This window comes from Solea solea, chromosome 9 (assembly GCF_958295425.1).
Source record: "Solea solea chromosome 9, fSolSol10.1, whole genome shotgun sequence".
NCBI lineage: Eukaryota > Metazoa > Chordata > Actinopteri > Pleuronectiformes > Soleidae > Solea > Solea solea.
Genome location: NC_081142.1, coordinates 26,905,174 through 26,922,288, shown reverse-complemented (window position 1 = coordinate 26,922,288; position 17,115 = coordinate 26,905,174). Strand labels below are relative to the sequence as shown.

Genomic DNA, 17,115 nt, shown 5'->3' with positions numbered 1-17,115 from the left:
GTGGAACTTTGTATCGCTTTGACAAACTGGTAAGAATAATAAATGATTATTAAAGAAAAATGTAAGTTAGCTTAGGAAAAACTTCAGTTACAGTTTGTGTATCTCTCGTACGCTAACACAGTGTAGCACAAGCGTGCTAATATGTGTGACAATGGAGACAGAAATCTGGCTTCAAAATAAAAGCCTGCATGATTTTACTTTCTTATTTCCAATTATCATTCATGGTGCCGGTCAGCGATGGCCAAAGGGCCGGATGTGGCGCGGGGGTCGTGTCGTGTCGTGTCCAGGTCTGTTCTAAAAGGTTAAAATCACAAAATATTGAATTATTACCGCGGGAAAAATGAATCATGGCAAATTCTTTGGATTCATTCCTTGGTGAAAACATTTAAACATGTTTTAAATATGGCTCTAACTGTGGAGAAAAACATAATGCATGACGTTAAATAGTATGCGACATTTTTTAAACATACTTGAAACTGTGTTAGTCATGCAATGAATACTCTCAATATAAGTGCGATAAGTCTGTACATTTTATATTATGATTTCTTCATTATGTGATTTCCTGCATCTCATTTTATTTCGACATGTTTGACACATTTGCCTGAGCCCAGTTTATAAGAGAGAAGACAGCGATGACAACATCCACTGATAAAGACACCAATAATTGCCACAACTCAACTGTAATGTGCGGGAATTTCCAAAAAGTGTTAGTCAACGCTGAGCTTTGAGCAAACACGATGTATTGTTGCGACACTCTTTTTTTCTTTCCCATCAGCTGCTTCTCCTTCATTCTACTGTAAATAGAAACACATGTGGCTGAAGATGAAGCTTTGTCAGTTTTTGTGCATGTGTCCAGCACCGAGCTTGTCTTTTTGTTTGTTTTTGTTTGTTTTAGTTTTTTTTCTCTCTGCCCCACGCATGATATTTGACTTCCTGTTGTGACGCTCCTCCAGCCTGACGCTGTGATTGGCTGCTCGCGCTCACGACTTCCTCAAAAACAGAAACAGTGCAGAGGCATCAGCTGACGCAGGCTGATGAAGCCGCTTCTGGAAATGCAAAGTACAAACGTTTAACTCTCTGACACGTTGATTTGTCGCCCACATGTGTGCGTAAGCCCCGACAGGAGAAAACAGTGGAATGTGAACAGGAAGTGGAGGAAACTGCTGGAATCTGGAATTACTCAGGAGGAGAGAGAGAGACAGAGAGAGAGACAGAGAGAGAGAGAGAGAGAGAGGTTGCCTCTCAGCCACAACAAAGAGGAAAACATGAGCAGTGACTACCATCCACTCTCTGCAGCAGAGTCGTGCAGAAGTGTTGTCAACGGTGAGTTTGTTTCTGTTGATGTACGAGCAGCATGCTCTTCATTGTACGTGCTAATGATCTTCTTCTTCTTGTGTGGACAAGCCACAGTTCTTGTTACTGCTGTGAGGCCTCACTGTCAAACATTTTAAACTCTCTCCTGGGAAAAGCTGCTGAAGCTAAAAACACACAGACACCACAGAGGAGGAGGAGGAGGAGGAGGAGGAGGAGGAGGACCTGAGGGTTGACTGTGAGCCCATTCTCACTGGTCAAAACACATATTTTCAATGGATAAACACAGTTTAAATGGGTACAAATGTTTCTAATGGTGTCCACTCATACTGTATGTGCCGTGAAATAATTTACAAACCTGACATCATATTCTATTGAAGAAAAAGACCTGAATCTACCATTTGAGACCATAAACTTCTCAGCAAGTCCCTTTACGTAAAACACACATCAGAGGCTTTTTCTAAGGTTACAAAAAAACATATTATTTTAATTCTAAAGTGATTATACACTTATAAAAACCTCCTTTTTTTTAGATTCAATTTCTGCCAATAAACCCTCCAAAAATATTACACTCTGGACATTTTAAGTAACTATTCTGCTTTCTTTCTAATGAAATCTGCTTTAGCAGCTCATGCTTTTCATAATCATCCAAACAAAATGAAGGACATGTTGTCATGTCCTCGTGCAGCAGGTCTGCTGTGCTTCTCCTGCTTCAGTGTTTGACGTGTTGTGTGTTTAGAGATGATCTTTTTCACATAGTTTGGTTGTAACGTAAAGTGTTTATTTGAGTTACTGTTATTTTTAACAATTTTGGCTGTTTCTACTCTGACCTCTGGCATCAACTAGGCATTTTCTGCCAGAGAATTGCTGCTCACTGGAGGTTTTTTTCTTCCTTTTTTTGCACCATTCACTGTAAACCCAGAAGTGATTCTGTGTCAAGAAAAATGGCTAGATCAGCAGTTTCTGAAAACAAACATGCTTCAGAGTCACTTCAATGACTTCTTCTTCTTTGAATCCCTTTCTTCCTCATGCTGATGCTCGGTTTGAACTTAAACAGCTCATGTTTAAATGTGTTGAGATGCTGCCTTGTGATTGGCTCATTATTTAACCGTGTTACCGGCCGTTCAACAGGTGTACTTAATAAAGTGGCCGGTCAATGTTAGTTGAACAGTACAACATCTAAACTCTGGTTACTCTCTTTATGAGACAGTAAGATTATACCGTGAATCAATTCATTTGAGACACATGTAATGACTCACATTGATTTTTTAAAGTGTTGATGTTTAAAGTTTTCTTGTCACAAAACAAGCCACTCCCACCACTTTATTTAAAGCTTCTGCAAATGACGTTGTCTGTGAATGTGAAATTAAAAGGAAGCAACAGCAAACAAGTAGAAAAATGAGCCTCTCTGCAAATGTTAATACTCGGCTTCTGTTTTCATTTTCATTTTTCACTTCTTGAACTTTACAGAAAATGTAAAAATAAGCAGTAAATATGGGGACGTTTGGGCACTTTACGCCATAACCTCACTGCTGAGTGTTATACACACAAAAGAGAACTTCACTCAAACCACTGTGCAGCCAATATTCACACAAACGAAAGTAAAGACAAACGTCACAAAGAGAATGAGAATGACAAAAGTAATACTGACCGCTCAGTAGCTTGCAGTCATGTGAGCAAGTGAAGTAATAAAGCACTTTCACACATTGATGATGGCGTGTTGTGAAACTGGAGAGTTTCTGATCAGAAGGTGTTGCCGTGGCAACATGGCGAGTTTTGCCACGGAAGAGGAACTTTTGTTTGGCAAATGTGATAAATAAATTGGCTAATTAGTTTGAATCCAATCTGTCCCTGCGTGAGGACACTTACACGTCAATACTGTGACATTGTTATGGCAACACAGCGCAGCATAGTGGACACTGGAAGTACTACAAGGCTTCAGGTTGTCAAGTGAACTTGTCTGCTTTCATTTGTACTTCTTTTTTTGCTGTGGATGTTACAAACAAACATCACCACATCCCAAAATGGTCACGTATCATTAGAGTCTTTGACTTTAATTTAAGATGCATTAAACAGCATATTTTAAGTAAACATACAACTGAACGCAATACACTGACCTCTGACCTCTGATCAGCATCAGTTTACTCAGGAAATCCCCTCCAGCCTGTTTAATATCTGCCACGGCTCAGGAGGGAGATTTCCAGTGCGATGTCACGATGGTGATGTCACGATGATGATGTCATTCTTGATTGATGTTGCTTCAGATATTCTTGAGACTGAAGTCAGATCATCTCTGCGCCTGCTGCTGTCGACCGCCGCGCTCGTGTTTCCACCTGCCTGTAAGAAAGTGCAACACTAAACAGACGGAGCATCAGTTTAACTTCACAGGGAAGTGAAGTTAAACTATATAGTTTAATATCTTTATTTTTAACAGAGGAGTCTGGTGTATTTAGCGACTGCTGAAAGCTGGCGATCGTGAGCCTAATCACAACCCGTTCAACTGTATTTTAGTTCAGTGACTGTGTCAGGCGGCGTCTGCTCTCCGGTCATGCAGGAAGTGCTGATGTTTTAGTTCACTGATTCTAATGAAGGGCCACGCGGTTGGTGTAGTGGTTAGCGCGCCTGCCTTTGCAGCAAGAAGACCCAGGTCCGTGACCCGGTTGGAACAAGGGCCTTTCTTCACGGAGTTTGCATGTTCTCCCTGTGTCAACATGCCTGATACCAAACCAAGTAGAGCCAAGCTAGAACCAACTGTATATATATATATATATATATGTATATATACATATATACATATATATATGTATATATATATATATATATATATATATAGTTTAACAAACTTATAACAGTGCATGTCAGTGTAATAAAAAAATATTCACACTACGCCAGTAATAAGACTTGACGTCTGTTGCTTGGTGACCACTAGTCAATATCTCTTACGCCTGATTTATTCTCCATCGTGTGACGTATTTGATAATTGTTGCTTGAGAAATGTGGGCTTGTTTCATATATCTGACACTTTTTCTTCGCCTTGATTATCGATGGATTTGATGAAGATTGAACAGTGGATGGAGACATTGTTAATTTACCTTTACTTTTTCCTGAGAGGATAATGGCAGTGCAAATATGGATGTGAGCTCGACGGGGAGAAGGTAGTTTGTTGTGACAGCTGAAGATAAAATGTACGCGGTGACTACCAATCACATTGCGTGACAGAGTATGATGGCGTCTGCTACACAAAGTGTGTTTTTTTATCAGACTAAAATATGTTATTTCTGTCACTTTTAGGGTCTATTAGGTTAGAATTAGTGACGTCTAATGGTGAGACTGCAGATTGTAACAAATAATGGATTCTGCCCCCCCTCCCTTTGCCAAGTACAGTGGCCCGAGGGATGTTGATCTTCCTCGTTAGTAACCTTCCGCTTCAAAATGTAAAAATGGTGGATGGTTTGCCTGTTGGGCCACAAACATGTAAAGTACATACAGTACATGGGCATATAAAGTACACATGGACAGCCCATGGTCAAGAGGAAAGGAATTGGGCTTGTTAACGGAAGGGTCAAGGGCTGGGTTTCCCTTGAGCAAGGCACCCAATCCCCATAGCTCCCCGGCCACAGATACTGTAAGTGTTGCCCATTGCTCCTGTGCCTGGCTTTGTGTGTGTTCACTACTGCTGTTTAAAAAAGGATTATTGCCTGGTGGGGGGCAGTTTAGCCTTAAATCTTAGTGGTTATGTCGAATCTGCTTCCAAGTCCATGTTCTGTAATTTTATTTGTTGTTGTTATTATAATGTTTTATAATGTACTATTCCATCAACCTGCCCAGGGACTACAGGTGGAAAATAGCAATTTGCTAAAACCTGGCACAACATATTCTCTTGTTGTACAAGATTAATGTTTTACTGTGCATTGTCCCTGTCTTAAATAAATTACATTTCATTACATTACTACTTTTATGAAGCAAAAATACATTTACATAAACATACTCATGATAATATAGAGACATAATACTCTACCCAGAGCTGGTACATGTCCCGTGTTTTTTCAGACATGGATTCCAGACCCTTCTGACATGTTTGCCCTCCTCTCATATCAGTATACTTTAAGTAAGAGAAGGAAAGGAATGTTTGGAAGTAAGAAGTGGAACATGTGTTCTGCTGCTCAGGTTCACGATGACGTGTTCTAACTTTCACTCCTCGTCATGTCTATAATCTCATTTAGTGACTTGGACCATGTTACGAGTGGAAAATCCCAAGGTGAACTCATCACAACACTGTAATCCCCTCTTCCATCTCGAGGTGCTCTCGCCTTGCGCCTGACAGTCGGCCACGCGTGGTGTTGGCTCACCGCTCTCCCAACCCCCACGCAGCCCACCCTCCCGTCGTAGCCAGATGGTTGTCACACAGGCGGTTCCTCGCCCAGACCATGCTGATTTCCCATCATTCTTTTGTTAATGAGGTCGTTAGCAATGCAGCAGACAATTAAATTATCCCAATCTGGCATTTCCCTCGTTGTAAAGGACTGCAGAGCGTTTTTTAGACCGATCAAATAAGCATCTCTCAGCTCGACCTCTTCTGTTGTCACAACAGAAGATCTTTATTTCATCAGTTTCTTCCCTGTTATTCAGCTATGGAAATGAAAGTGCAAGTCATTTTCTAAAGTTCCACAAAGTTATTATTCTTTAAATCTATTTAATTTCGACAACCCTGTGTCTCAGAGATAGAAAAGCAATAATGTCCTAATGTGACATTTTGATGTGAAAATACAATTTAATTAGCTGAATTTTCTCCATTTTGTGGTACAAAAAAAAACACCACATTTCTCTTTCTGAAAACATAATAAAAAACTAAAATCTCTAATTTGTTAATTTGCTTTAATTTAACAGACGGAGGGTCAAAGGAAATATTTTGTATTCAGTGTTTTCACTGACACACTTAATTTCTCTTTGTTAAACATAAGCACATTTAGAAACATATGCCTGCAACACACTCAGAAAAAGTTGGAACAGAGGAAAGTTTAACACAGGGTCACATCAACTTATCTTTTATTACACTTTTTAAAGCTTTGGGAACGGTAGATACTAATTGTTGCAGCTTTACAGGTAGAACGTTTGTCCATTCTTGCTCTAAACAAGAGCTGAGGTGTCCGTGGTGATCGTCTGATTCTTCTTTTCATCATAGGAGACAGATCTGGACTGTAGCCAGTTTATGTCCATGAAGCCACACTGTTGTCAGTCGTGCATGAGAAGTGGTGGCTATTGTCCTTCTGAAGAGGCCATGGTGTTTCTGAGCAAAATCCCAATAGAAACCAAATATATATACCTATGCTACGAAAGGTCTTAATAAGTATTGTTTCATAGAAACCCAACAAAATATGCCATTTTAAAAATGTGTTAGGACAAATGAACAACCATCCCTGAATCAAATATAACAGCCTACAAGAAATGTGCATAATATAGTTAGTGTGTAAGTTAAAACATAATGGAGCCTTATGTCCCACATTGTAAACAAAAACAAATTGAACACATTTTATTATGAATGAAAATAAAACCTTTCAAAAAAATAAATACACATCATATGAACCCAAAATGATTATGCATGAAATAAATGTACAGAGACAGAAACTTAATTCAGTTTTGGTTATTTATTTTTGTTTCAACTCTAGTTTTAATTTTTATTTCAGTTAACGAAAATGTTTTTTTCAATTATAGTTGTGTTTACTATAATAACCTTTATTGTGTCACTTTTTCAGTCACACAAAGAGTTCCAACTTTTTTGAGTGTGTTACAAATACTATTTAAGGATTCACAACATTTGACTTTTTGCCGATACCTGATATACCGATATATCAGGAGTTGTTGGGATAACTGATAACCAATAACTGATTTTCCCTGCACCCAACTGCAGAGGTTGGTCTGCAGTTGGGCTCTTCTGGAGGGAAATGCAGACAACATTTTGCAGACTCATGTTGCATCACATACATTTTCTTTATAGTGCAAAATAAATAAACATTGAAAATAATAATAAGTCTGCTGTTTTAGTCGTTCAAGTAGGTTTGTCAGTGAAAACAAACACAAAAGTCTTTGTTTAAAAGTCATTCATCAGATTTCAGTTTTTATTGCAGTTGCAACATTTATGGAAGTGGAATTTGTGGCTGTGAGGATGTGAACAGACACACACATATATGTGCGTGTGCACAAGAAAATTATCTTGTGTGCACAAGATAAAAATATAACACTTTGGGGGACTTAGGATGCTCCATCATTTTCAGACTGCAGTGGAGCAGTATAAACAGAGCTGCTTGATGGAGCTGCTGTAGGTGTTTTCCTCTGTGATAGCGACAGATCAGTGTCGCCTCCAACTGACAAACTTTGTTTCAGTACATCATCAGAGATTTGTGGAAACAACACAGCCTGGAGCTGCCGCCGCTGCTGCTGCCGCCGCCGCCGCTGCTGCTCACAGGAAGTTTTGTTTACTGTTAAAGCGTGCACAGAGGGCGACTTCAGCCCGTTAGTCGAACATTCGCCTTCATGTGAAACACACTGACGCTGCTGACAGTTAATTATGTAAGTCACAGATCACGTAGACTTGTCGATTGACGCCGCTCATGTTTACATCTCTGTTGTAATGTTGTTCTCGAGTTATTTTCACAGCGGCAGAAGCAGAAGCAGCAGCAGTGAATCCGTTATTTATCCCCACAAGTGCCTCGGGGGCTTGCCATAATGACCGTAAAAAGCAGCACCGATTTGGAGGAGTGAAATGTTAGAAATGACTCGTGGGTATAATTGGTGAACCTGTCGTTGCAGCAACTTTGGAAATATTCTTGGTCTGGGCTGCTGAAACGTGCAGAGAGCCTGTTAGCTTCGGCTGTCACAGTCTATAGGTATGTGTCTGTGTGGCTTCATTATTTTCTCCTCAAACTCCTCCACACACACACACACACACACACAGTTATTTTGACAATGAGTGAAAACCAACTAAATCTGATTTCCTGTTAGTCAAAACAGACAAAAAGCAAGCAAACAGATGAAGTTTGACACTAGCATTTTGGAGAGAGTCTCAGCAGAGTGATTTCCACTTCCACTGGTGTCAGAAATGTGGTGGTAAAAACAAGTGACACCAGGCGTTTATCTGGAAATGAGACAAACAAAGGAGAGTGCTGCATCAGAGCGCAACATATCAGCAGAAACCTGGGCTTCATCATGGATAAATTCACCATCATCATTATCATTCAATCCTAAAGGAGACTCATTCCAGACACAGAAAGGCAGTCAAGGCACTCTGTAAATGGATCCTGTCTTCAGGGGGATCTAACACTCTTCTGAGGCTAACATGGCCCAATTTCAAAAAAATGCCAAGAAGTGGGCTGGGAGCTGAGTGAGGGAGAGTGGGGAGCAGTGAAATATGAGGGGGAGGAGTCAAGAGGAAGTGGGTCTAGAGGAAAAAGTGAAAAAAAAAACCTGTTCAGAAGAGGATGGACAATATGATTTTAAGATTATAACACAATACTCCATCATCATCATTAAGATTTCACAGACTTTCAAAGTCAAAGCATTTATATGGAATAAATAGAAAAACCTATTTATGATGCAAAATAAATCGAAAAAACTGATTTAAATAATAAACAAGCTTATATTTAATTTAATGTTAAATATTTGACAATTATGACCACATCTTTTATTGTTACTATTGTGAACATTCCGCTAACAAACACGTTTAGTATTTATTCACCTCACTGGCTGCTGTGATATAACCTGGTGGGCCACATGTAATCGATTGGGGGCCCACACGTGGCCCGCAGGCCGCATGTTTGACACCTGTGTTCAGAGCCACACATTTTCAGTAGTGGTTATCTTTGTCTGGGAACATCATTCTCTCAAGTCGATGAAGGTGGTGATCGGCAATTGTATTTGTTGAGATTGTTGGTGTGGAGGATATCATGAGGTCCTGAGGCAAAGACCAGATTTGTACTTTAGGACATTTGAAAAAATTGGTCAAATTAGACCAAACACAGAAGGAGAAGCAACATATTTTTCCACATCACAGTGCGTTGGATGCCTTTCCTTGGGACTGTCACTAGTACTTTATTGACTCTCCCTTAAGAGCGAAAGTAAAGTCCTAACTGGGATTTCTCTAAAAAGGCCTGATTTTATTTAAAAGAGAAAAGTTGCAGTGTTTTCACAGTTTTGCAGCTTTACTGTGAGATGTGAATGTGCGCAGAGGTAAGTGCCTGGTCAGTGATAAAATCTGCTTACACACATTCTGATGGGTTACATTTAAACCACTGATTAAAAGGTGTTTCGACTGAAGAGCGATTTTTCACCTGAAGCAATCAGCTCAGCAGAAGCCCCTTAAGAGACGGACGCTTCTGAGGCAGCACTTTATCCTGCGTGCACATGACAGCTGCCCGCGCTGCTCAACCCTCCATGTTTTCATGGCTCCCGGCTACACTGTCCGACGTTCGGCGTCAAAGCTCCTCATCACTGACGGAGATGTTGATGAAGTTTGCTGATGAATCACAGTCAGTGTTTGCAGCACAAAGGAGCTTGAAAGAATTGAGGCGCAGCTGAACCCTACGGCGAGGACGACATGAGCAGCGGAGGTTTTCTACGATTTTACTGCTCCACTCACTGGAGTTTAAAGCGGCCATTTTTAAGTTTTGATGTCATCAGCAATTTAAAAACTACATTTTTGTTTTTTGTTGCAGAACAACATCTTTTATTCTTTCATCAGGGAATATAGAGGTATCAGGGGAAATTCTAATTGTCATATTAGCATAAGAGGACACCCCACTGCATTCTGGGATATGTTTTAAACCCACACATCCTTGAGTGAGATGGTTGTGCTGGTTGGCTGAGGTATAGTCACTTTAATTCTAATTGTCAGTGTCAAATCTAGGGGTGTCACGATTATTACAATATTTGATCACAGTTATTTGTTCTCATCAAATTTATTATAGATAATTGTCATTAAATTGTCGGGACATTTTCATCACTATTGCGACTTTTTCCTCATCACCATTTATTTGACTGGTATTCTTGCAGAAATGTCAGGGATCTGCCATGTGGCTGTGCTTAAAGGTCCAGTGTGTAACATTGAGGGGTTTATTGAACAAACAAGATATCTCTGTATTAGTGCAACCTCCCATACCCCGAATTAGGATTCTACCACCACAAAAACACCAATTCTGACTTCAGTCCAGTCCAGCAGGTGCATCATAGATACAGTGTATCCACTCACATTATAAAGATAGACAAAGTCCTGTAAAGTGTCCTCACAAGCAACAAATATGAAATATAAATCATTAACCTTTATTATTATATTCACATCATCTTGTTTGTCTTGTTCAGAGACCCCAGAGTGCTTCATATGCCGAGATGTTGAACTTCATGCCTCTGACCCACTGAGGAATTTCTGTGACTGCAAAAACTTACTCGCCCATCACACGTGTCTGTCCACATGGATCCAGACGGTAAGAGCAACTTTCCACGCAGGAATCCTCCATATTTTTAAATTCCAGTTTGGCTTCTTTTTTTTCGCTCACCCTCCATTTTGTCAGAATGTGAAAGGCATAAATTGCTGGATTTTCGAACAGCGGTGAATAAATGTGTTTGCCATGTGAGCATTCCTTATTGAGACAAAACGTTGCTGTTAGCCTCAAGGTAATGAGCTACCTTTCAAGTAGCAATACCAATTAGTTTTAATGAGGGTTGCTAACAATGATAATGCGTCATTGTTATACGGCTGAAACACAGAGGCTGAAATGGTGAGAAGTGCCTGATAATGGACTGGCAGGAATCCAGGAAGCCATCATGCACCTGACACCTGTCACCCACTGCAAAATAACCCATTAACATCTGGAGCACTGCTTGAACCAGCAGTTGTACTGATGCAGCACTCTCTGCTGTAGAGTAGTCAGAGCTCTCAGGTAATGAAATGTACATTTCTGTAGGTGGTGTGTGTCTCTGTCATGGTGCTTATTGCTCTTCATGCTATTTACTCTCCCACCATTATTCCCTAGCAGCGGCAGCTACTGTTGCTGCCAGAACAGAAAAGAATATATAATTATCTAAGTATGCCAAAAAAAAAATTCACAGAAAAAAAATGCAAAAGCAGAAAAAAAAGAAAAGTAGCTGAAGAGGCTGAAGAGTTGATGTGGAAATAAATATTAGAGTGCACATTTTAACACCTAAATAGCACTCTGTGCAAGACCTCAAGGGCAGACAACATATTGTATTAATATCTGCAGGTTTGCACGTTCAAAATGTTGCACTATACACTGTTGTTTTTAATCATATTATACTTTGGTTCACTTGTTTTTTTTATTTAAAAGGCTTTGCTTGAATGTACCTTTTTCTTTTCAGCATTACTTTTCAGAAGCTGCAGTCCTACATAAATTATGCAACAACTGCAAAGGTGATGATTTTATCCTGCATCTGTTGCATGTAACAAACAGTATAAGCAGAAATGGTGTAGAGTGTCAGAGAGCCGAAATACTGCAACTGTATATCATGGTATGCTTCATTACAGTAAGAAGTCAGAAAATAACATTTTAACTTACTGATGGAGGAAATCAACAACCTCTGAGTAATTTCCTCTATGGAGTTTTTCACATCATGTCAAGTTTTATATATGACGAAGAATAAAATTGTATATTATCCTTCTCCTAATCAGTTTACCCGTCATGGGAAATTCTCCTTAGCCCAGAGAAAACCGTCGTAAAATGTCATTTGTGGCTTCAAATAAATGTTCAGAAACTCCTTAAAATGTAATAATAGAAAAGCCTGAGCGGCAAGTCTTCTTCAAAACATTGACATTTACCAAACAGGTTGCATTATTGAGATTTTAGGTTCAAATATTTAAATCTTGATCAGAATTGGGGAAGCCTCTACAACTTTGCAAGTCCAGTTTTATGACCTGGACGAATCAGAGCCTTTACACACATTTTGAATCTTGATCCGTTCTCTGAAAGTGATGATATCTCAGAATCTGCTGCAGCCATTTTGGACTATTATCTTTTAAATCTCAGGCAGCTTCATGACAGTGATAACACTAAATTGTGCAAGACTCGTTTGGACTCTGGCGCCAAAGAGCATATAAACTGAAATCCCTTTTAATCTGTGTCACTAATGCATTTTTTTAACAGTACAGCACCTGCACTTGTGCTTTTCTTCCACACGAGCCGCAGCCCCAAATAATCCCATGTAGATCTAATTCTGTATCAGAACACACAGGCGTCTGCTCCGTATGTGGTGGCATGCAATCATCGTACATTATAATCAAAGATAAAAGTGCGTCTGCTGTTGAAACACGTGTCGGTGAGACGTTCCACAAGTGCTGCACAACATGCTACATCAGACCTTTCATCTGCACCACCCAGCTGTCAGAGTGAAGAGCCACTTCCATTAAGTGTGTGTCTTCCCACTATACAATTATATACAGACACACACACACACACACACATGCTGAGGCTCAGGGAGCAGGGAAATGTGCACACGCACACACACACACACACACACACGTTGAGTCTCGCTTTCAACTCAAACACAACTGCGAGACGCAGACAGAGAGAGGGAGAGAGAGGGAGTGTGACCTTTCAGAGTGCTCGGGAGGGGAGCCCCGCTCCCTTTTACGGAACAGAAATCAGCAATTGACCTGTCACTTTTCCTCTGATAGCCATCTCTGGAAAGCAGGTCATGCACATATGTCTAAAGTGCCTCTTAACCGCATTTTATGAAGCCAGAAAATGTAATCCAATAATGATTTTGACTTGCCAGTGAGAGAGCGAGAGAGACAGGGAGGGAGGGAGGGAGGGAGGGGGAGGATACCACTCTTAAAAGCAGCTTGAACAAAGAGGAACGGGCAAATTCCAAGTCGTTATTTAATTTCAGAGACAACAACAGTGCAACACAGATGTCGTCACTAAACAGTGAGCACAAAACAGCCGCTACACTTCATTTCCACTGCTTTTTTAATTCAGTATATGGTCAGGATTACACCGCGTCGTTTGTCTCACACTGTACAATTATCATATCAGTCAGACATGTTAGAATGACTGATGATACTAAATAGAATTGTTTTTTTAAAGCTGGATTAACACACACACACACAGATAATGTGGGTGGGAGTAAAATTGCTCTTGCATGTAAACATTCACCTGGACTCCAAACTGGTACATGTTCCACTGTTCCCACCCCCCTGGGCTTTCACTGGGAAATAATTGAAGAAGCTGGTACACAGAGGAAGAAGACAACAGTGAGCATAACATGGTATAATCCACATCGGTGCATTTTTGGACTAATGAGGAGACTGGATGTATGCTCTGTTAGCTTAAATAATTAAATATTGTTCAGTTAATGGATGGTAGAAAGACACAGAATGATACTTTTACCAACGAGCTGCCAGCTTATTTTAGTCCGTCAGCCGGAAAAATGCCTAAAAGGAGCACGTCGCCACCTAGTGGACACACTTTGTTCCATAAATCGATTCCCAGCGAGTTCTTGTACACGGAGACAAGGACAGAAGTCCAATTAAACGGTGCAGTTAATCTACAATCGTAGCTCGACTTAATTGTGCATGAAAACATAGTGACAGTGACAGAATATAATCAACATGGGAAGTTAAATGAATTGAAATAAAACCATAATTGTACAACTAATGGGAAATAAAAAAAAAACAAAGCAGAAAGTAAGTAAAACATTGTTCAAACAAATTCAATTTAAATCAAACAACTGTAGTCATGAAGACTTTTGAGTCAACATGACACAATAATGATCCGCGTTATCTGTTCCACGCAGATGAACCCAAAGTAGAAAGGTGACATCACCTGAAGAACAAGCCAATCATATTATCTATTCTTCAATCGAGGCCTCAAAAGAGCAAATTTAACCTTCTCCAAAGTCAGATGCAAACTCTGCAGCAGAGCTCTGTATCTGAGGGATTATCATCTGCACTGAGGCAAACCATATGCCCGCCCTCCCCTCTCTCCCGCCTCATTCAGGTTCCCAAAGACAAATAGCATGGCACAAAACTAATTAGTAACCAGGAACTAGTTAGGAGATGCCCTTTTGAAAAAACATGTCCTGAGGCAGGATTTAAATATAGGGACAGAGTCAGTGACTGAGTGTGCCTAGGAGATCCCGGCCTCCAGGCGCGGCAGCACTATGACCCCTGACCCTCATTATAGGCAGCGCATTCCTGGAGGGGTGAAGCCCCTCGCAGCACAAAGTACAAGGGCATGGGAGGATGCACGGCTCACACCGCACACCAGCCGGGAACAGCCTGGTGTGTCTCAGTCGCCGCCCAGGCCGAAAACACGCTTGAGAGAATACAGAGCGACGCAGGCTTGTGGAGAAGATTGGTATTAATTTGTTATCAGCGGATACATTCTTTCTTTTTGTATTCTTATACATCTGTTTTCACTCTTTAGGGTTTTCGGCTAATGGAAATGGTATTCAGCAAAAACACTAAAAACAAACATGCTCTTGAGAATTATTAATCTCATCCATCTGAAATATAATCCTAGTGGGTTCCAGTTGCATGGAAAGTCAGAGGTTGGAACTGGAATGACATCACACCAGAGTGCATGGAACACTGTTCCCTGGTAGCATTACAGCTACATTCGCTAACTAGCCAGCTAATGTAGTCAGGTTGATCCACATCATGCGGTATTTCATATTTGAAAGCACCATAGCAAAATGTCCATTATTGGACATTGTGAAATTTTAAATGTGATATTAAATAAAAAGATGAATGAAAACAGCAACGATGATATTTCACCTTGTTGCTGCAGCAGTACCTGAGTGTGGATTTTAAATACCCTGTCCATTGAAAGACATCAAGATAGATAGAAAGATATAAAAAAAAAATAAACAGACGTGCTGACAGTCGTTTTTTAGAAGCTTTTAGAAGCTGTATCTGTATTTAGAAGTTCCTTGGCTGAAATGAACTCCAGGATGCTTGCAGTAAGATAAGACCGTGCACTTTGCAAGGTGTTGTTCTCAGATCATATAATTATACTCCATTTCTGTGTGCTTTATGTCCGTGTGTCCCAAACATTATATCCGTGAAGGACAGTGCCAATTGCCAAGTCGCCGGCATCAACAATCATATGATGTGACAGTGGTGGAATGCAAGACCACAAGATGCAAGTCCTCAGAGACCTTGCAGAGACGCTGGTTGGACTATTGACTCTATGCTGCCCCCCACAATTCCTGGTGGTATTGCTCCATTTCGTCAGTCACTGTGCCATCACAGGAGATCTTACGATGATGGACGAAATGGAGCAATACCATGAACACAGTGTGGACAAAAGGCTCCACCCATGGCTCTCAAATGGTGGTACGTGGTATGTGAGCTTCCTCCGGTGGTACCAGGAGGAAAACCAGAACTACTGTTCTACTGTATAAACCAGGCTATGTGATGAGACTGGAGATGAGTTAGCACCCTTGGGCCTGAACAAGGGCCTTTCTGCATGGAGTTAGAATGTTCCCCCCCATGCATGCGTGGGGTTATCTCTAGGTTCTCGGTTTCCGCCCACTGTCCAAAAACATGTAGATTTGGGGATTTGGCAAATTGGAAACCCCTGTGTCCATCATGTGGAGAATAACCTGGTAGAAGATGGATGAGTGGCCTCCTGTGAGAAGTCCATGGCTGACTTAGCTCAGCCTATTTACACCACTGTATTTTAACGTTGGTGATAATGGTGCTACTTTGAGAGCTTTCTCAAACTTGGTATAAAAAGTTTGAGAACCACTAGCGTAGAGTATAACTGGGCCTTTAAGCAGTGGCGTGTGAACACATGAAAAACACGATAAGTCGATGAGTTTACATGTAGGCTGATGCAATGTGATGATGATGATGATGATGATGATGATGTGTGTATGTTAGCTTCCCTGTGTGTGTCTGCATTTCCCTTTAATTACACACATGCACAGACATTACAGACACACTTGTACCCTGTCGTTGGTTTACATTCATTAGTTCAACACTCACAGCGATCAGGCTGCAGCGCCAGGGGAAACGGCCCTCTATAAAATCACATTGCCTAATAGCAGTGTTCTATAATTATATGCCATTAACATCTATCAAAATGTGCTCCTGAATGTCTCGCATATTAGCAGTGGACTTGGCACTTAGTGTTTGTACAAATGTCTTTCTTGTTATTAGCGTCTACAGTCCGTTAGCGGCAGCTTGAAGATTATTGGCCTGCGTGTTTTGTTTCATGTCAACTTGTGCATTTAGTGCTTGCATTAAAACAACATGCAGTTATGTATGTTTAGCTGGTGATTACTGAGCGGTACATGTAGTGGCCTCGGAGGAAAACACAACACTGTTCTTTTGTGTGTGTTTGTTTTGTAGGTTTTTCCGTGTTGTGTTTTGCAAAATTCATTTTTGTTGATTTTTCTCTCAGCTTCCTGATTTGTTCCTTTATATTAATTGTCATGTTTTGTTTTTGGTTGGTTTTCTTACTTTGTTCAGTTATAATCCAAAATATGCTCTGTTTTGTTTTGAGTCCATATATTTAATTACTGTTTTTGTTTTTGATGCATTTTTGAAACGTCTCTGGTTGTGTTGTTGAGTTTCTGTTTTGTGAATTTTTGATTGGTTGATGTTTTAGAAATCACTAAGGTTAACTGCTTTAATTTGTCTTCAGTCCTGTGCTGTTATGATTTGCACCTTAAGGCTAACGTATATAGACAAACGTGTGTGATGCTGTAATTAAATTTGTATTGTTATGTGCAGTGCAGCTTTGTGTTAAAAATGAAATGATTTTTCCAATGAAACATAATTATTTTATTGTT

At 40.3% G+C, this 17,115-nt stretch overlaps 1 protein-coding gene across 1 annotated transcript in view; it reads left to right on the top strand.

Moving 5' to 3' along the window:
* Positions 1-1,020: 1,020 nt before the first annotated feature.
* LOC131465137 (uncharacterized) overlaps positions 1,021-17,115 on the top strand; it is a 79,688-nt gene continuing 63,593 nt past the window's right edge. The window contains exons 1-2 of the mRNA XM_058637503.1: positions 1,021-1,323; positions 10,663-10,784. Of these exons, the coding sequence (XP_058493486.1) occupies positions 1,266-1,323; positions 10,663-10,784 (180 nt within the window). The 5' untranslated portion in view covers positions 1,021-1,265. The remainder of the gene's footprint in view (positions 1,324-10,662; positions 10,785-17,115) is intronic.